General features: G+C 39.7%; 1 protein-coding gene across 6 annotated transcripts in view; it reads left to right on the top strand.

Moving 5' to 3' along the window:
* Positions 1-19,508, top strand: part of SPTAN1 (spectrin alpha, non-erythrocytic 1) — a 45,354-nt gene that overhangs the window by 10,440 nt on the left and 15,406 nt on the right. For 4 of the 6 annotated variants that reach the window (XM_021551405.2, XM_021551406.2, XM_021551403.3 and 1 more), the window contains exons 5-34: positions 877-1,023; positions 1,619-1,752; positions 2,396-2,540; positions 2,635-2,789; positions 4,037-4,172; positions 4,598-4,699; positions 4,929-5,066; positions 5,498-5,608; positions 6,081-6,158; positions 6,332-6,487; positions 6,825-7,029; positions 7,153-7,334; positions 7,611-7,854; positions 8,173-8,295; positions 8,989-9,206; positions 9,945-10,037; positions 10,382-10,516; positions 10,898-11,046; positions 12,336-12,395; positions 14,549-14,747; positions 15,303-15,407; positions 15,939-15,959; positions 16,309-16,344; positions 17,334-17,381; positions 17,712-17,803; positions 17,960-18,104; positions 18,218-18,399; positions 18,567-18,666; positions 18,786-18,983; positions 19,106-19,252. In XM_021551405.2, the coding sequence (XP_021407080.1) occupies positions 877-1,023; positions 1,619-1,752; positions 2,396-2,540; positions 2,635-2,789; positions 4,037-4,172; positions 4,598-4,699; positions 4,929-5,066; positions 5,498-5,608; positions 6,081-6,158; positions 6,332-6,487; positions 6,825-7,029; positions 7,153-7,334; positions 7,611-7,854; positions 8,173-8,295; positions 8,989-9,206; positions 9,945-10,037; positions 10,382-10,516; positions 10,898-11,046; positions 12,336-12,395; positions 14,549-14,747; positions 15,303-15,407; positions 15,939-15,959; positions 16,309-16,344; positions 17,334-17,381; positions 17,712-17,803; positions 17,960-18,104; positions 18,218-18,399; positions 18,567-18,666; positions 18,786-18,983; positions 19,106-19,252 (3,984 nt within the window). The remainder of the gene's footprint in view (positions 1-876; positions 1,024-1,618; positions 1,753-2,395; positions 2,541-2,634; positions 2,790-4,036; positions 4,173-4,597; positions 4,700-4,928; positions 5,067-5,497; positions 5,609-6,080; positions 6,159-6,331; positions 6,488-6,824; positions 7,030-7,152; positions 7,335-7,610; positions 7,855-8,172; positions 8,296-8,988; positions 9,207-9,944; positions 10,038-10,381; positions 10,517-10,897; positions 11,047-12,335; positions 12,396-14,548; positions 14,748-15,302; positions 15,408-15,938; positions 15,960-16,308; positions 16,345-17,333; positions 17,382-17,711; positions 17,804-17,959; positions 18,105-18,217; positions 18,400-18,566; positions 18,667-18,785; positions 18,984-19,105; positions 19,253-19,508) is intronic. The other 2 variants (XM_077787794.1, XM_031506295.2) reach the window with 1 other exon arrangement.

The raw sequence follows: 19,508 nt of genomic DNA, 5'->3' as shown, positions 1-19,508 counted from the left end.
ACCTGTATGTTTTATATAAGTTATTCACATTGCATCAGCAGTATATGTGCGAAGTACTACTTTTCTTTTGCAGCCACAATTAAAGTTATTAATCTAAGAGGAAGCCTGTTTGCTGGAGAGTACTTTTTTAGCATAATCAATTCATTCTTTGCTTTGAGAAGACAAATAAAATTCAAGTTTCCTCTAAGAGAAATCTTCAACATGTAAAAGCAAATTTTTAAAAATATATATTCTGAATTATTTGTTTCAGACAGGAGCCAGCCCAAGCATCAAGCAGTGTGTAGTTACTAAATGATTGGAACATGTTTAGATATACATTGTAAGGACATGAACTTCAGGAGGACTGTTGGCTTTTGATTCTTTGAACTCTAAGAAAGCAGACCACAAACCACACTATCAAAAGGAAAAAAAGCCACAAAATAATCACACTGGTTTCCTTAAATGATGGTTTGCTCTTTTGTATCACTGTGGGTTCAAACTGTAAACCCTGTATAACTGTTACTGAATACAACACTGCACTTTTTGTGCAGAAATTTTGCATCAGAAGCCTACAGCAAATACCCTTAAACAGTGTAAAAAGGAACTAATTCTAGTCACTCTGTGCGATAAGAATTTGTACTTGAAAAATTAAAATGACCAAGGAGGATGAAAAAAATAACCCCCTTAGTGATCTTGCATATTTTCTGCAATAATGGTTAGGTGTTGGGGCAGGGAATGGAGCTTAATGAATAAACTTCATAGTTTTAAGTCTGACCTTAAACACTGTGATTGTCTTTGACCTATTGAAAATTAGGACACTGTGCTTCCTAATTTTTAATAGTGATTTCCCATAGGATATACTGAAATTAACCTTTTTTTTTTTCCCCAATGTGCTAGGAAGCAATAGTGACATCAGAAGAGCTTGGACAGGACTTAGAGCATGTTGAAGTTTTGCAAAAGAAGTTTGAAGAGTTCCAGACAGACCTTGCAGCTCATGAAGAAAGAGTAAATGAAGTGAACCAGTTTGCTGGCAAACTTATCCAGGTAGGTAACTTATCATTTATTGGTGTTGAAAATCTCTCTTGGCAAGTCAGTTATCACAGCAAACATTTGTCTGTAACTTCCCCTCTTTCCCCACTGTTTTGGGGCAGATCTTTAAGCTTTGCTCCACATGGGTACATGGTTATCTTCTTCTTAAAGGTCACCCTTTGATTCACTTGTTCTTCTGCTGAACAGCCTGAATAATTTCCCCATCTGGGAATGCTCCTGAAAATGTGGAGAGTAGTGATTAGTAAGAGAAACTGTTATATTGGAGTTAAATTTATTTCCCTTGGACAGGGAGGTTTAATTCCTCTTCTGGTTTGATACTGGGGCCTGATCAAGGATGGAGGCAGGGCATTCCAAGGAAAAAGAAGATACTGTTTATAGCCATCGTCCGATGGCCTAAATCAGTATATAGGGAAAACACTACCATGAGTATTGAATGTTTGCACAGTGAAATTTCAGGGGAACTATTGAATTGGGTGATCATCTGGAAAGGACAGTAATTATAAATTGATCTCTTGAAGACCAGCAGCGTTTTGTCAATGGATGTAAAAGCAAAGAAATAGGAAAATAGCATTGTTCCTTTGCTTGCCAGGAAACACATCCTGAAGAGGAGCTGATAAAGTCCAAACAAGATGAAGTAAATGCAAGCTGGCAGCGTCTTAAGGGACTTGCCCTTCAGAGGCAAGGAAAACTCTTTGGGGCAGCTGAAGTTCAGCGTTTCAACAGGTATGAACTTGGCTGGATCTGCTGAATGATGTAACCCTGTGTGGGTGTTTAATGATGCATTCAGCTGCACACAGTAGTATGAGAGGAGCTACTGTCTGCTATGGCTTTGCTTTGCTCTTCTGCATGACTTGCTGAATGAAGACTTCATTGTTCTGCAATTACTTCAAAATGGTCATTCTGATGGAGCTTTTTCAGAACTTGGCAGTTTTGCTCTCTTTTCCTCTGAGGGCTTTTTCCCCCAGTTCTGTCCTAAATGAACTTTAAATGGGATGTGCTTTTTTATTGGATTCTGGAGGCTCTGAGAAATGTCTTTCTATTCTCATCTCCATCTACAGCATCTTGAGATTTGCTGTAATTAAGTTGGTGAAGGGTCTAGAGTGGGAAATGGATCCACTCCATGACAGTGCTCAGTGGTGCTGTAGTTCCTGGTTTGCATCTGGTAACAGTGGCCTGTTAATATTCTTCAAAGTTTCTTGAGATGCAAAGAAAGTCTATTTATTTGTTTTCTAAAGGATGTTTGTAGTTGGCTGCAGTGTTTATATATATGGGTTTGTATGCTAGTACGTCTGGTATAGGAACAGATCCCGCTTCCTTCCTTTTTCCATAAAAACAAACTGCTTTCAATTTGTGCTTTGTTTTGAAGGGATGTGGATGAAACAATCAGCTGGATTAAGGAGAAAGGGCAGTTGATGGCCTCAGATGATTTTGGCAGAGACTTGGCCAGTGTGCAGGCATTGCTGCGCAAGCACGAAGGGCTGGAAAGAGACCTGGCAGCTCTGGAAGATAAGGTACCCCTGTGAGATGAATTTCACCTACAGTTTAAATGAGGTAACCAGCTTGTAAAAGGCTGGAAGCTCACTCTCAGTTTGTGCCTGGGTTTAGGTGAAGGCCCTGTGTGCAGAAGCTGACCGTTTGCAGCAGTCTCACCCAATAAATGCTTCCCAAATTCAAGTGAAACGGGAGGAGCTCATTGCCAACTGGGAACAGATCCGGACGCTGGCAGCAGAGAGGCACGCTCGCCTCAACGACTCCTACAGGTGGGTCACTGCAGCAGGACAGTGCTGCTTCCCTCCTTGTTCACATTTGACAGAGGGCTCTTGGAAGGAGAAGACAGGTGTGCCATTTCCAAAATTTTGGGACGATTCTGGTATTTTCAGAGCAGTCTTGTTCACCAAATTCTATTCTACACTAACCTCTTGTACTAAAATAAATATTTGTGTGATTGAAAAATTATTGCAGCTTTTTGTCATTCTCTGGGTGTGGTCAACTATGAAAATAGACACAGTGATGTTTTAGGACATTTGCTGTTTTCACCATCTGTATTGAGACGTGCATTTGGAAGTACGTTATCTAAATATGTTTCAGTTTTGCTGAAAAAGCTTTTTTTATACTTTTATTACAAATCTGTTCACTAGTCTTTAAGAGCCTCTATGAAGACTGAAGTATCATATATTGTTTGGTATATTGTCTGAGACCAGATGAATTCTCTGTTTCTGTAGTAGTTTTTTTTTTTTTTTTTTTGTGGAGTTTGTGTTCATCCAGTCTGTGTCTCTGCTAACCTGGTCTCTGAAACATAACCTGTTAGATTACTGTTGAGAAGACATGCTAAAAACAAACTAATCCCAATATGGTGGTTAGTTTACATCCTTTCTGGTTTTGTTTTTCTGCCCTTTGTTCCTTCCCACATTGTGGGATTTTTGGCAGTGGAGACCCACACAAATAATCTTTTCCTTTACCTTCCCTGCCATAGTCTCTTCAGAGCAATTAACAGCAAATGTAAAAAGGACAGAAACTGATCACTTTTGCTGATAAGTGTTAAGCATATGCCAAAGGAAACAACTAAAGGCATTCTGGAAGGAATTTGAGGATTTGTTTGCTTGTTTTAAGGCTGAGGCATGTGCAGTTGAAATTTTCTGTCAGTTCCCTCCCCCACACACTGTTATGGTTGTGACAGAAGCAGCCCTGTGAATTATCTCTTGAACTATATTTTCATTTCTGTTGTTCTCAGTCTGTAGTTAGGAATATTGATTTTACTTACAGTATAAGCTTTATGCAAAATGTATCTTTGAGACATTGATTTAGAGCCCAGCATTTTCATAACTTCAAAATACTTCTTTTTTGATTGAAAGCATATTTAATTATTTAATATTCTGAGCAGATTTTTGTGTTGTTTTATTTGTATCTGAGGAACAGCTTTTATATTTGTAACCCTTTCTTTGGGGAAAGAGCAGAGAACCTCTGCAAATTCATTATTCCTAATAATTTTTTGCTTTGCTTACTTAAGGCTGCAGCGCTTTCTTGCGGACTTCCGAGACCTCACCAGCTGGGTGACTGAGATGAAGGCTCTGATAAATGCTGATGAACTTGCCAATGATGTGGCTGGAGCAGAAGCTCTTCTAGACAGGCATCAGGAACATAAGGTAGAGTGGTTATACAGCCAAATCAGTCAGCAGCCCTCTGATTTGTATGTCTAACATGGTCTCTGAGTCAGTGTTGCAGCACTGGAATGCTACATTTGGTCATGCAACTAACATAGTAGATTGCTGTCTTGATTTAATATTCTTAAATTGTTTCCAGAGGGTAGATATATCCTAAGGATTTCAGAATGCTTATGATAATATTTTATAAAAAATAGGCCTGATAGCAGCCAGTAGGGCTAATGATTGTTTTTGTTCTCCATCATGAGGAATTTCTATAATTAAGCAGAAAGAATACAGCTCAAATAAACTTTTAGTTTCATTTTAATGTAGAAATTTATACCTACCTTATGTGCATTGTAAGGTAATTCTGACACTCTGTTCTAAGATAAATTTTGGTAACAACTTTTTCACATCTCCTTCCATAGGGAGAAATTGATGCCCATGAAGACAGCTTCAAATCTGCTGATGAATCAGGCCAGGCTTTGCTCTCTGCTGGGCACTATGCTTCTGATGAAGTTAAAGAAAAGGTAAGTTGAGAGCAAGAGATCCTAGAGGAATTTTGTCTCTTCCTTCTGTGTCCTTTAATTTAAAAGGATAATCACATCAGGAACTGGAGATTTCATTGTTTACACAGGAGGTCATTTTCAATTCAGTGCTAATCACTTTTTTAGAGTCACAATTTGATTTTACATTGAGATGAAAGGGAACTGGAGTGTTAAATAAAATTATTATCTTTTCCTCTTCCCAATCAATTAGCTGACCATCCTCTCAGATGAAAGGTCTGCCTTGCTGGAACTGTGGGAGCTCCGCAGACAGCAGTATGAGCAGTGCATGGACCTGCAGCTTTTCTACAGAGACACTGAACAAGTTGACAACTGGATGAGCAAGCAAGAAGTGAGTGCATATCTTTGAATTCTCCAGATATGGTGGACTTTAATTTCTGGGTAGTCTTTTGTAAACTTAAGCAATTGGTATTACCTGCTGGCAATGCCATGAACACCCACGAGTGAGTGGGTGCTGTGCAGAGTTACTTATCTGACTGCCTGAAATGGTGCGATGGCTGTTTCCATCTAATGCTGAAACTATGAGCTGTGACTAGTGGGCTTGATGTGGCTTTTGTGTGTGTTAACTCTTGTAAAACGCTGGTTGAATAAGAAGCTAAAAGGAATTATTGGCTGTTAGAAGCATAAAGCAAGCACCATGCCCGTAGACCATCTTTACCTTTCAGTAATAACATATAGCAGGAAATATTCTTGGCTGTGCTTGAACTCACTTAGAGCAGCTGAGTATGGAAACATAAAAATGTGTTTGTGTCCTTACTTCAGGCATTTCTGCTGAATGAAGACCTTGGTGATTCTCTGGACAGTGTGGAGGCTCTTCTAAAGAAGCATGAAGACTTTGAGAAATCCCTAAGTGCCCAAGAGGAGAAAATCACAGTAAGACATTGACATTATGTCATCACTAAATGGACAAGAAGTGAAACAAGGACATTTATTGACTGCGGAGGAAACACTGCTAGAGGGTGTTAAAGGATGGGGTTTGCTTTGCAGAATGATCTTCTGTTATGTTATTAGGGACATATTAGCTCTAAACAACATGTATTGGCTCTAAAATGGAAAATCGTGGAAGAGGTGGAAGAGGTGTGGGGTAGGGCTCAATTTCTGTCTCAGAGCCAGGTAACCTGGTGCTTCCTTATACCAGCACACAAGTGGATGAATATTTGTCAAAAACTTGCACTCTTCCACATGGAGAGGTTGAGGATACAGAGAGCAGGGAGTGTAAGGATAGATCTGCTAATGGCTTTCTGCCAGTTTTACTGTGATAAACTTTGGGGAATTGATATGCTAAGCAAATTTGCACAAGCAATTTCTATTACACCACATAAATGGAAACTTGTTTTCCCTCTAGGCATTAGATGAGTTTGCTACTAAGTTGATTCAGAATAACCACTATGCCATGGATGATGTTGCTACACGCAGAGATGCTGTAAGTATCCAAAATACATTTAGACTGTAGGCGTTAAATCTTGTTCTGCTTTATTATTTTACACGGTTTGACTTCAGTATAGGATAAGTCAGTGGAGTTGTCCCAAGAGGGTATAGTGGTGGTTCTTATGATCTTGAAGAATTTAAAAACCTTCTACTTTTTTCTTCTTTCAGCTGCTGAGCCGCCGAAATGCCCTTCATGAAAGAGCCATGTACCGCCGTGCTCAGCTGGCAGATTCTTTCCATCTGCAGCAGTTTTTCCGAGATTCTGATGAGCTCAAGAGCTGGGTTAATGAAAAGATGAAAACTGCAACTGATGAGGCCTACAAGGTAAACGCAAAGATGAATGGTAGAATGCTCTTATGGCAGTACCAGGCTTAAACAGTCTAATGACGCAAAACAACATCAGCCAGAATGCTGATAGACAGTGGTATTAATGGCAACAGGAGGAATTGTGTAATTTCTTCCTGACCCCAAGAGGCATTTTCCCATCATATAGTAGTCATGCCATCCAATAGCTTAAGAATTCTGCTCTGAGGCATATTTTTGGCACCAGATCCTCTGGTTACACCATGGCATGTCTATGAATGTAGGCCAATTTCAAAAATTCTTCAGAGATCTTTAGCTACTGATTTTGCATTGAAATGTTCTATTTTTTCATCTGTAGGATCCATCAAACTTGCAAGGTAAAGTTCAGAAACACCAGGCTTTTGAAGCAGAGCTGTCTGCTAACCAGAGTCGTATTGATGCCCTGGAGAAAGCTGGCCAGAAGCTGATTGATGTCAAGCACTACGCGTCCGATGAGGTGGCAGCTCGCATGAATGAAGTCATCAGCTTATGGAAGAAACTTCTGGAGGCCACTGAGCTCAAAGGTATGACTTGCTCAGAAGAATATGGGCAATTTTATAGAGAGTTTAGCTGGGAGAAGACAGGAAATGAGTTAACTTCAGTTTCCACTTTACTTACCTGTCCTGTTTTCCTCTTGTCTCTCTCAGGTATAAAACTGCGAGAAGCCAATCAGCAGCAGCAGTTTAATCGCAATGTGGAGGACATTGAGCTCTGGCTTTATGAAGTAGAAGGACACTTGGCTTCTGATGATTATGGAAAAGATCTTACTAATGTTCAGAATCTTCAGAAGAAACATGCACTGCTAGAGGCAGATGTTGCTGCCCATCAGGTAAGGGGAATAATTTTATTCCTGTCTTTTCAGATCTCCTCACTCAAAAGATGGTATTTTCAGATATGTTCAGTCAGAGACCTTAGCAGGTCTGGTTTTTATAATTTTTTTAGCTTTGGGTTTTACAGTTTGCTTATCAGGAATAATTTTGAACTAAAACATAGCTTGTATGTCTCTAAAATAATATCTTTGTAACTTCAGTAGAAATGAGCTTCTCAGTCACTGCAGCCACCTCACAAAAATTCTGACCTAATGCTGTTGCTGGATCCATTTTAGGATCGGATAGATGGCATTACCATCCAGGCACGCCAGTTCCAGGAGGCTGGGCACTTTGATGCTGACAATATCAAGAAGAAACAAGAAGCTTTAGTGGCTCGTTATGAAGCTCTGAAGGACCCCATGGTAGCTCGCAAGCAGAAACTCGCAGATTCTCTTCGCCTGCAGCAGCTTTTCCGTGACATTGAGGATGAAGAGACCTGGATTAGGGAAAAAGAACCTATTGCAGCTTCAACAAACCGAGGTTGGTCCATCCTCGTATCTAGGATTCAAATGTCAGAATTGCTCTGTTATAACTTGTATCTTGATAGAAAATTCTCTGAAAATTTTAGAGCTGTTTGGTGTAATTAACATTTCCCAGAGTTACATATTTGCCATTGCCCCTGGGTCTCTGTTGTGTTGCTTTTATAATTGCAGTGGTAACAAAGTTTCCATAGAGCTCTGTCCTCATTGTTAGAGTTCTCCCTGTGCAAGTTTGTATATTGCAAGCTGCAGCTGCCTTAAAATTTTTGTTTCATCTAGTGACTCTGATTTAGCTGATTAATTATTTTGTATCTTTCAGGCAAGGACTTAATTGGTGTCCAGAATCTGTTAAAGAAGCACCAGGCTTTGCAGGCAGAAATTGCAGGCCATGAGCCTCGCATTAAAGCAGTCACACAGAAGGGAAATGCTATGGTGGAAGAAGGTATGTCTCAATATTTTTTAACTCTGTCACTTTTTTGTTCTCTGGCCCAGCACAGTTAAGAATTACTGCCTGATTTTATCCTGATACTTGCTTGCAGGATGAACTCTTGGTCATCCTTTCACTCAAAAATAAAAGTAGGTTCCTAGATGGGAACCTGTCCTAACTTTGACAGATCTCTGTCTACTCTTGATGAACACTTATTTAGCAATTTTTTGCCTATTTTATTTAGTGTCTCTAAGTCTGTTAAAGGGCTCTATCTGAGGTACATAATCATGATGTGAGAGAAAATTCTCTACAAAGACAGTAATTCTTGTGTTTAGATAGTCATATTTATTTCTGACTGGGTGTTTTTAACATGAAAATTTAAAAAAAAATCCTGCAGGTCTGAAATAATATTTGTCTGCTGCCAGAACTCTGGAAAGAGATGACCTTTTCTGTTTCATCATTGAGAAATGTTATTATTTGTCTCATTTTATTCCTATTGGTTAAGATATGCTAGTACACCTTGATTGACAGGGTCAGTGTTTTCCAGTCTGAGGCAAAAGGATCAGCTGAGTTATGTTTTTATAATTGTAGGCTAAATAGGCCTTAAATTGGTTTAATTTTTTGACTTTGAAGAATTACAAGTAATCTTTTCATGTCTATTGCTTTTGTCTGCTAAGTCCTTCAGTTCCTGCTCCTTCTGTTCCATAGGACACTTTGCAGCTGAGGATGTGAAAATCAAACTGAACGAGCTAAACCAGAAGTGGGACTCTCTGAAAGCCAAAGCGTCTCAGCGGCGACAGGACCTGGAGGATTCCCTGCAGGCTCAGCAGTACTTTGCTGATGCTAATGAGGCTGAATCCTGGATGAGGGAAAAGGAGCCCATTGTAGGCAGTACAGACTATGGGAAAGATGAAGACTCTGCTGAGGTATTTGAGATTATTGTTTAAATCAGTTTTGCATAAGTACAGTGAGGATTTGTCCAGTGGTAAAAAAATGAGCTGTGATAATTTCAGGATTCTTAACAAAGAGGGCAGATTCTTGCATCAAGCAAGATTTTGGCTCTTAGTCAAAAGATGACATATTTTCCTGTGTCTTAGTTGCTATTGCACATGAAATTCTGCTGCTCAGTGTATTAAACCAGCTGTGAGGAAGCTTTGCCTCTGGATTTACTCTTTTACAGGGTTTTGATTTTTTTAAGTATAATGAAAATAATACCAGCAAATTCCTCACGGGATAAGCATTTCAGTATAAGTCTGGTTTTCAGCAGTTCATTAGTCTGGAAGTAATTTTTTTTGTCTGGATTTGTTTTATTGATATCATTCTGTAGTCAGACACCACATCCCAGGCAGTGCTGACTGACATTTTATCAACATGAAGTGCAGTTTAAAGGCACACTTTAAACTTACCCATATCACTCTGGAAATAGTTATTTCTGGTCAGAACAAGAACAAAAGAATGCTGCTGAGATAAGATAGAGGCAAAGCACCAGAAGCATTAGGCCCGCTATCTAGCCTGTGAATAAATAGAAGTGATTATTCCCATGAGAGTCACAAGGCTGGCAGCTCTGAAAAACCACGTTCCCTTTGTATAGAGTCAAAGTATATATTTTAAGCAGAGGCATATTTGTAAAATGGCAAGGTGTGCATATTATCATCCACTTTCAGGCTCTTCTGAAGAAACATGAAGCTTTGATGTCTGATCTCTCCGCTTATGGCAGCAGCATCCAGGCATTGAGGGAACAGGCCCAGTCATGCAGGGTAAGGAAAGATGCTAATCATGTACCTAAAATTCATGGGTCAGCAAAAGGTAAAAACAAAGCTCAATAACAGTTGTTGGTTTTGAGAGGTTATTGCAGACTGTGCTTGATTTTCCCAAAAAAATTATCAGTCTGTTTTTATAATCATAGGACAGGTGTATTGTTTTGAAGTAAAACAATTTAATGTGGTAGTTTTCAGGGTTTGAGCCCAGACAGCACCTAAACTGACTCTACAGTAGCTTTTACTAAGGCTGAAGTCTAGAAGTCTATTTTAGGACAACAACATTGATTATAATAAGCATGTAACAGCTCATTTTTTCTTGTGCTTTTTTTTTTTTTTTTTAGCAACAAGTTGCTCCCACAGATGATGAAACTGGAAAAGAGCTTGTTTTGGCACTCTATGATTACCAGGAGAAGAGTCCCCGGGAGGTGACAATGAAGAAGGGAGATATCCTCACCTTGCTCAACAGCACCAACAAGGTGAGTTCTGGCTTCCTGCTTTGCTGCCCTGCTTAGCTCCCTCAGCACTGTGTTTTCTCTGGTTTTGGCACATTTAGCACTTCAGCTGAAGCTCTTCACTTCATTTCCATCATTCCTCTACAGCTGCCAACTTTTCCAAGACAGGGCACGTGTCTGTGAGATCTTTAATACCCTGATATGGAGGAATTTTTGGCTGAACACAAGGGAGACATAGGAGTAAGATCTCTATCTTCAAAAGACTGTTTGAAATTATCTCCATAGTGAGAGCATCGCTGTTTTCCTTGTGTTAATAGAGGTCTCTGATTTGCAGCATTCAGTTGCCCAGCATTCTTTATTTGATAATGTCCTCACAGTGGTTGCTTTATGGTTTTTTGCTTCCAGGACTGGTGGAAGGTGGAAGTCAATGACCGTCAGGGATTTGTACCTGCTGCCTATGTGAAGAAACTGGATCCTGCCCAGTCTGCATCCCGAGAGAACCTCCTGGAGGAGCAGGGCAGCATTGCACTGCGACAGGAGCAGATCGACAACCAGTAAGATCTAACTGATGAGATATGACACTGCCAGCATTAGCTGGCTTGGCCTTTGCTTCACAGATTGTCACCAGCTTAGGTTAATGCTTCTTACACTAGGGAGTAATTAATTGGAGCAAAACAAGGGCCTCCTTTGCCAGAGGCACCAGATTCAGTTGTTTTATTCCTTCTCTAGATTTTCTAGTTGCTTTTCCCATTTTTAACTGTTAAACTCATGACACTAGAGCTCAACTTACTGTCTGACTTGAGCATTTTATATGTTCCTTTTGTTCTTGTACCTAACTACTTAAACTTGTTTGTGAGTTATATATGTCCTAAGCAACTCTTGTATATGTAGTTGTCACTTCTTAATGTGTGATCTGTTTTGAAAAGCTTTCTTAAATTTGATTCCATTAAGTACAGTGCTCTCCCTATACATGGCTGCCTCTACAGGTGCCCTCTTTATAAGCTGGGGCTACTTTGCTGCTAGCTCATCACTTTCTGTTCTGAAATGTGGTGCCAATATTTGTTGCCATTATAGGAGCTAAAATGTGTTCCTCCTCCCTTTTTTTTTTTTTTTTTTAATTTTTATCATCTTTTTTAAAAGAGCAGCATATCATTGCAAACAGAAAACTGCAAGGCTGCTTGGTAATGACCTTCTTGAAGCACATGGCGGCTGGAGATTAATTCAAGCAAGGGCTGTGGGTGATAGCTGTGAGTGCTAGTCCATCTTATCAAGACACTTGAAAGCTGAAGCTGAAAGTTTTCTGTATACTCCCATCTGTTTGTGCAGCTATGCTGTTGTTCTGTGTGGGAATTTCCTCCCACTCAGTTGGGTTGAGTCATCAGTTATTACAGTGCCATGCAATAATTACTAGCCTTAGCTCTAGAAGTAAAAAATTAAAATAAAATTACACAAAAAAACCCCACCAAATCATAACAAAAACCCTTTTTTACCAGCATGAAGAAAAAATTCTGGGAAATTGTGGCACATCGGTCAGGATGGGTGCCTTATTTTAAAGCCAGGGAGAGGGGACCACCTTTTAGTTTCTAAACCCATGGCACAATAATGAGGAAATGGGGAGACCTTATAGAGAGAGCTCAACTGTACTGCTGAGGTTTCCTTACATGAATTCTACTCCTGGTCTGATTTGCTTTGCTTCTGAACAACACCTAATTTTCTCCATTTAAATGTGAACTCTTACCCATCTCCTACCACAGCCCAGCCATGGATGGAGCTGCTGCTTTCATTATTTTTGTTAATCTGACTAATTTTTCGCATGCATTTGCTGTGCTCCCTGTCTGTGCAGGACTCTCATTACTAAGGAGGTCGGCAGTGTATCTCTGCGTATGAAACAGGTCGAAGAACTGTGAGTAGGATTAGCCCTTTCCTAAACCATGCTGTCCCCACACTGTCACTGTTCATCCTTTCTTTGTTTCTTTCTTTGGGAACGCTGCTCCAAAGAGACATGAAGGAGGCCATTTCTGCAATGAGGATTAGTTTAGATGAATGTGGTGGTCTGTGTTTCCTCTGTTCCTCACAACCAGCTGCTTATCTTGCTGGGCACCTCTGTGCTGCTGGATTGGTTCATGTTTATTCCATCACACTGGTTTTGCTTACCAAAGGGGCTTTAAGGCTATCTGGACTGTTTTCCTTAAAAAGCATCTCCTGCGTTTTCTGAGGTGCAGATAGAAATATAAGCTTGTTTATATAAATATATATAAAATACATCTACCAAGTATTGCATCACATCTGAATGTCTCAAGAGTTTGGGAAGGGTGGGGCTGTCTGGTTTATCATATAAAGTAACATTCATGCTGGATGCTCAAAAACCATTATTTATATAGGGTGATTATTCCTTGATTTTAACATTAACTAAATTTTGAAACCTGTGTTCATGTCTCCTGGAAAAGATATCAAGTTTGCATTATACTGGTGGAATTTGCTGAGAAATCCAAAGCCACAGTGTTCATTGCCCGTGCCTGGCTTTTCATAGCAAATGTATTCCTTGCAAAGTGAAACTTTTATGTAAATCTCTCAAGTGTTGCAAAGCAACTCTGAAGTTAGGTTTGCTTCTGAAAGAGTTTTGCCTCAGATCCTCTATGAGCTTTACAAGTATCTAATACGTAATGTTGTTTGTTGTTTGCTGAGGCAAACAGCTGCAATTAGGGTAGGCTTCAAAACAGTGTTCAAGTCAGGGTAGAAAGTTTCTATTCAAACCTAATACAAAAGATTCTTAATTCCTTTCTGCCCACTCTTAAACTACAGGAAACAGGAAGAGGCAAAGTCTCTGCTTCCATGGAAGGAGAGCTGATTTGTCACTTTGGTATATAGATATTACAGCCCAGGATACTGAGGATTTTTTTTCAGGAAACTTTGTCATGTCTGAGCTGTTGGTTAGAACAGTGCTGCAGGGTTGAACTCCTCAAGATGGGAGGTTGTAACTGCTCAGTATGTGCCCTTGTGTTTTAGGGTGGGAAATGAAAATATCCCCATTTGAGGCCCCTGCAGGTACCTCAGCAGTGTCTGGTATTATTTGATTTAATAACATCAGAAGGAATGTGCTTAATAATGAGAATCTATTGCTGCTGTTGATCACTGTGGTAGACCCATGTCCAAACTGATTCAGGACATAAAAAACCCTTCCAGATGCAGCTAAAATGTCTCATCTTCTGGAAGACATATAGTAAGAACAAGCATTAAGTATGGTTTTTCTGAATGCAGGTTTTAAAAAACAGGCATTATGCATTGTAGAGAGAGTTGTAATTCAGTATCAGTGACTGCAAAACTGCTCTTGGCTTTTTTCAGCATGAGCTTGGGAAAGGTCTTGTAGGATCATTTGTCTAGTTGTTTACAAGATGGTTTTAAATAACTGGCTGGTCTTAAAAGGTTTGTTTGCCTGTGCAGACCAATTTAAACATGTTTGAGGTTTCACTGTGTCTATTCTAAAGTAAAGGAGGAGTAATATCACTGATGTTGAGAATTACACAGATACAAAAAGCATACATGAAACAGGTTTCATGGATTTCCCAGTTGAATATAGGCGTGTTATCAAAGATTCACACCTTGCTTAAATATTCAGCAGATTTTGCACTGGAAAATGGCTAGTGAAGATGTTTATGTCCTAAAGCTGGGGGACTGGTGGATTTTCATAACCTCATGCAAACTTGATGTACTCTAGGAAAATACCTCTTGGCAAGTAAGAGCCTATGGAGTCGTTCCTGCCCTGCAGTGATACTGTAGTTGAAGAACCTACTCCAGTCTAGGCTGTGATTTGGGTTTACATTTGCCCAGTGAGGTGTTGCATGTGGGAGTTCCCATTTTGGTGTGCAATCCATGTGGAGGAGAGACATGGACAGTCTTCATTCCCAACTGCACAGGATGACTAGCTCATCCTGTACTGGAACAGGGCATAAGTACACGGATTCCCCATTTTTGGGGACCCCAAATACTTGGGAAATTCCTGTGATTTTACTCAGTTCCATCTGATTGTTCCTTGCTTTCCTTTCCTGCTTGTCCTAGGTATCACTCTCTCCTGGAGCTGGGAGAAAAACGCAAAGGCATGTTGGAAAAAAGCTGCAAGAAGTTCATGCTTTTCCGTGAAGCCAATGAGCTCCAGCAGTGGATCAACGAGAAGGAAGCAGCACTCACCAGTGAGGAAGTGGGTGCTGATCTGGAGCAGGTGGAGGTTCTCCAGAAGAAATTTGATGATTTTCAGAAGGTATGTTGTGGTGCTGCATAATGTGTATGTTAATTTTGGCCTTTCCCTTCAGGCTTTCTGATCATGTATCCATGACAAGTATTCATAGCTGAGTAGGAAATATGGCTTTAATTGGACATAAAAGGTCCATAGAAGTTATATGTGAATTTTTTATTTCATTTTGTGAGGATAGAGGATCCCACTTTCAAGTGTCTTCAGTTTGATTACATTCCCCAGGTTGTTCCATGCTGGTCCCAGAGAGCTGAAACTCATCACTTTGCAGTAGAGTCTGCTAAGCTTTGGAGGGATTTCACTTTGTGTAAAGCATAATCTTCAGTTAAGCTATCCCTATTGAAAAGAAAGATGCATTTGGTTTCCATCTGTAGAGTAATTTCCCTGAGATACAGGGAAAAAAATCTGGCAGTTGGGATTCCCTGGCACAGGCTGTCTGGGAGCTCAGGATCACTGTGTTCAATTCCTGCTGTTCACACCCTGGGCACTCCTGGTGAGCCACCTTGTTCCACGTGTTCTGCTTGGGTGAGTGTTAATGCTGGGATATTTCCCTGTTCTGTGTAGGATCTCAAAGCCAACGAGTCACGCCTGAAGGATATAAACAAGGTTGCCAAGGACCTGGAGTCAGAAGGGCTGATGGCAGATGAAGTACAAGCAGTACAGCAACAGGTGCTCTTTTTCTCTGCCTTAATCTCATTTAAGAAGCAAAATATTTTCCTCCTTTCTTTTGTCTGTTTTTGCCTGGCATTGCAAGATTCAGGCTGTTTTCTACTGTGGCCATCCCAGGAAGACCTTTAGAATTATATTTTGTAATAATGCTAGAGCAAATTGCAGCACCATCTAGAGCTTTTTCCTTTCTTTTTTTAGGAATGGGAAGGCTTTACAATAATACTAAAAGTCATGGAGAATCCATGCATTAACTTTGCTTCATATGAATTTGAAATTTAGCCTTCATTTATTTTGCAGGAAAATGGGTTGAGGAATGCTAGGGGAAAAACAAATATTAAATTGAGCACAATTCACAGTGGAGGGAGTTTGTGGGTTTTCTGTTTTGGTTTGGGTTTTTTAGCTTTTTTTTTTTGCCAGCTTTTTGCATACTTGTGCTATAAGTAATTTTATCCTGTGCCAACTAAGTATGAGGCATGTTGGGAAAACATTCTGTTAGAAAATAACTAATTGTTTGTCCTCTCTCCTTTGCAGGAAGTCTATGGAATGCCCAGGGTAAGTGTTAATTTCTGAGGTGGATGGAGTGGCAATTGTAACAGGTTTCGGATGTACAAGGAGAAGTTCAGCCATAATTGTAGTTCACTTCCATGATGGAACTCACTAATGACTTTGAACAGACATTCAAAGATTATCTTATCTATGATCCCTTTATTTCCTGAGTGTCTTGCCCCACATCACAGATCTAAGCAAGCAGCATAACTCAAATTGATACAAATACTTGCAAGAAAAAAACTACTTACTCTATTAAGGATTGAACATAGAGATATTTTCAATATTTTTTTGCTGTATTATAGTTTTAGATTCTGCTTCATATTTAAAGCTGTTTCTTCACATTTTTAAACAGGATGAAACTGATTCTAAGACAGCCTCTCCTTGGAAGGTAGGTGTCATTGCTTACTAGCACACAAAAAGAAAATAAAACAAAAATTACAGTATATAATCTTTTTTAGACCATTTGCTTCTCCTGTGCTGTGGAAATTCTTAACAGCCTGGTTTTTACCTCTCTGCTACAAAACTCTGTTTAGTTTTGAGTTTGTACTATATGAGGGTGAGTCCAGTTTCTGGGCAGTAGATGTTAAATAATCCCTTGTTCACTCTGCATGAGTTCTTTGCTTTCTGCTTGCTACAACAAAAATGTTTTTATTCCTCAAAGTCAAAACCATTTATGTCAATACTCCTTTTAGTAAGGAATATGCTGCATTCCATTAGTCATGTCCAGCTCATTTACTACAATAGTTTAAAGAAGCCTTTTTCCATTCATTAGAGGCTTACAATGGAAGAGCTGTCACCTTCTAAAGCAAAAAAAATCTTAAATATTTTTTAAACTATCCAACATGATGTTTTCCCTAGCATTTCATGCCTGTGTTTTATGTCTTGCATCCACCTTGTTACACTGAAAGCTGCTTGTACATATTTTAAGCTGTGTAATGTGGGGAAACCAGGTTAGTATGTAATATTTTAACAGAAAACACAGCCATGTTGCCAGGAGCTACTGACCTTTAAAGTATTTTTTTGCAAATTGTAAACATGTACATTGAATTCTAAGAGTCTTATAGTAAATTATCAGACTGATATTTTGGAGGTTTTTAATTAATGTATTGAATGTTGACTTTAAATTTTCTCCTCTTTATCCTCATTAAGATTTTTTTGCTTCAGTTTGCACTAACAGGACAGTACTTACTTGTAAATTCTGACTATTCTTACTCTGAATTACAACCAATTGTTCTTAATTGCTTTTGTAATTTACATACATTGTCTTTCTTAGTGGTTTCTGTTTGGTTTTTTTAAGGACTTTTCTTTCAGTCTGGTTGTGCTTTTGGTTAGAGTTGACTTCAATGCTATATTTTTTATTTCTGCCTTTTCACACAGTCTGCACGTTTGATGGTACACACTGTGGCAACCTTCAACTCAATCAAGGTAATTCCACTACTTTCTCTGACCTGATTTAGAAGTTGTGCACATATTTTAGCCTCCTTTTCCATAGTCTTTGTCTTTCCTTGAATTTTATAAACTTTCGAATCAATTTATTTAAAGAAGCATTAGTATATACAGCGTTTGCTTCTCAAGTTACATCACTATCTTATGTACATAAAATCATTTGGTTTTACAGCTCAGGAGAGAAACCCCTCAAATTATTTTATTTAACTAAGCTATCTGAATTTGTGCATTCTTCTGGAATGAAGCAGAATTTAGTAACCTTTACCTGTAGTGAAAGGCCAGTCTTGACTTTTTGCTTCCCTCATCCAGGAGCTGAATGAGCGCTGGAGATCCCTGCAGCAGCTGGCAGAGGAGAGGAGCCAGCTGTTGGGCAGTGCCCACGAGGTCCAGAGATTCCACAGGTGAGGGGTTTGTTTGGTCTTGACTCAAATGCTTTGTCTATCAAGAATTCTAAAATACAGTGGGACCTATTCTAAACAAATAATATTCAATTGCCAGCTTGTTCAGTGGAGGGTGGACTTTTAATTCTCTTTTTGTCTTTCCTTCCTTCAAATCAGAGATGCTGATGAAACCAAAGAATGGATAGAGGAGAAGAATCAAGCATTAAATACAGACAACTATGGGCATGACCTGGCCAGTGTTCAGGCTCTGCAGCGCAAACATGAAGGCTTTGAGAGAGACTTGGCAGCTCTGGGAGACAAGGTGAGATTCTGAGGAAGAAAACCCAGAAGCTTTGTTTTTATCTACCAGAAATGATTGAACTACAGCAGTTCTCTCTGTCTTCACTGTGTTCATTTCCCTTTCTCTAATCCTAGGTGAACTCTCTTGGTGAAACCGCTCAGCGTCTAATCCAGTCACATCCAGAATCTGCTGAAGATCTCCAAGAAAAATGCACTGAGTTGAATCAGGCTTGGAATAGTCTGGGAAAACGTGCTGACCAGCGCAAGGAGAAGCTTGGAGATTCTCATGACCTGCAGCGTTTCCTCAGTGACTTCAGGTAGTGATGTGATTCCCCCTCTCAATTTGTTTATTATTAGTGAAATACGCATGGCTTATTGTTCCACAGGAATATTTCTGTGAAGGGTTCAGAAAAGGATTGTTCTTCCTGTTGTGACTTATTTCAGTGGAGGGAGAGAAAAATTCCCTATTACTGTGTGTTCACAGGGACCTCATGTCTTGGATCAATGGGATCCGGGGCCTGGTCTCCTCAGATGAACTCGCAAAGGATGTGACTGGAGCTGAAGCTTTATTGGAAAGGCACCAGGTATGTGAAAAATAAGTGTATCATAAACATCAACAACTGTTTCTTTTTTCCAATTAGAGTTCCAAAAATAGATCAGTTCCAGCTGTGTTTATTGAGCAGCACATCTCTGCCCCTTGCAGGAACACCGCACAGAAATAGATGCAAGAACTGGCACTTTCCAGGCATTTGAACAGTTTGGACAACAACTTCTTGCCCATGGACACTATGCCAGCCCAGAGATCAAGGAGAAACTGGATATTCTGGAGCAAGAACGGACAGATCTGGAGAAGGCCTGGGTCCAGCGCAGAATGATGCTGGACCAGTGCCTGGAATTGCAGGTGCTCTGCTGCAGTTTGGATAAGAAAAATAATTCCTCTTTTCATTAAAATGTTTACAGTTTCATGGTGGTAACAGTGCTCTTGATCTGTCTTGCTCATGCTTTGGATTTTTTTCTTCCCAGCTGTTTCATCGGGATTGTGAACAAGCTGAAAACTGGATGGCTGCCCGGGAGGCTTTCTTAAATACAGAGGATAAAGGAGACTCCTTGGACAGTGTGGAGGCACTCATCAAGAAACATGAAGATTTTGATAAAGCAATCAATGTCCAGGTGAGGAGTGTAGCTGAAGTAAGGGGGAAATAGTTTCATTTTTCTCATGTGAATTATTAGCAAAAGGAGTTCCTGCTATGTATGGCTTCTGAAGTTCAGTTCCAAATATTGAGCCATGTGGAATTTACTGCAGAAGTTTAGAAGCAGCTTGTGCACATCAGTATGTATTCCATTGCCTACAAACAGTGTAGAAATAGTGGCAAGTATTTGTGTAAATCTACTGATTTGAAATTACTTTTTCCCTTTATTTGTGGCA

This window comes from Lonchura striata, chromosome 22 (assembly GCF_046129695.1).
Source record: "Lonchura striata isolate bLonStr1 chromosome 22, bLonStr1.mat, whole genome shotgun sequence".
Taxonomy (NCBI): Eukaryota; Metazoa; Chordata; class Aves; order Passeriformes; family Estrildidae; genus Lonchura; species Lonchura striata.
This window is presented reverse-complemented; position numbering and strand designations above follow the sequence as displayed.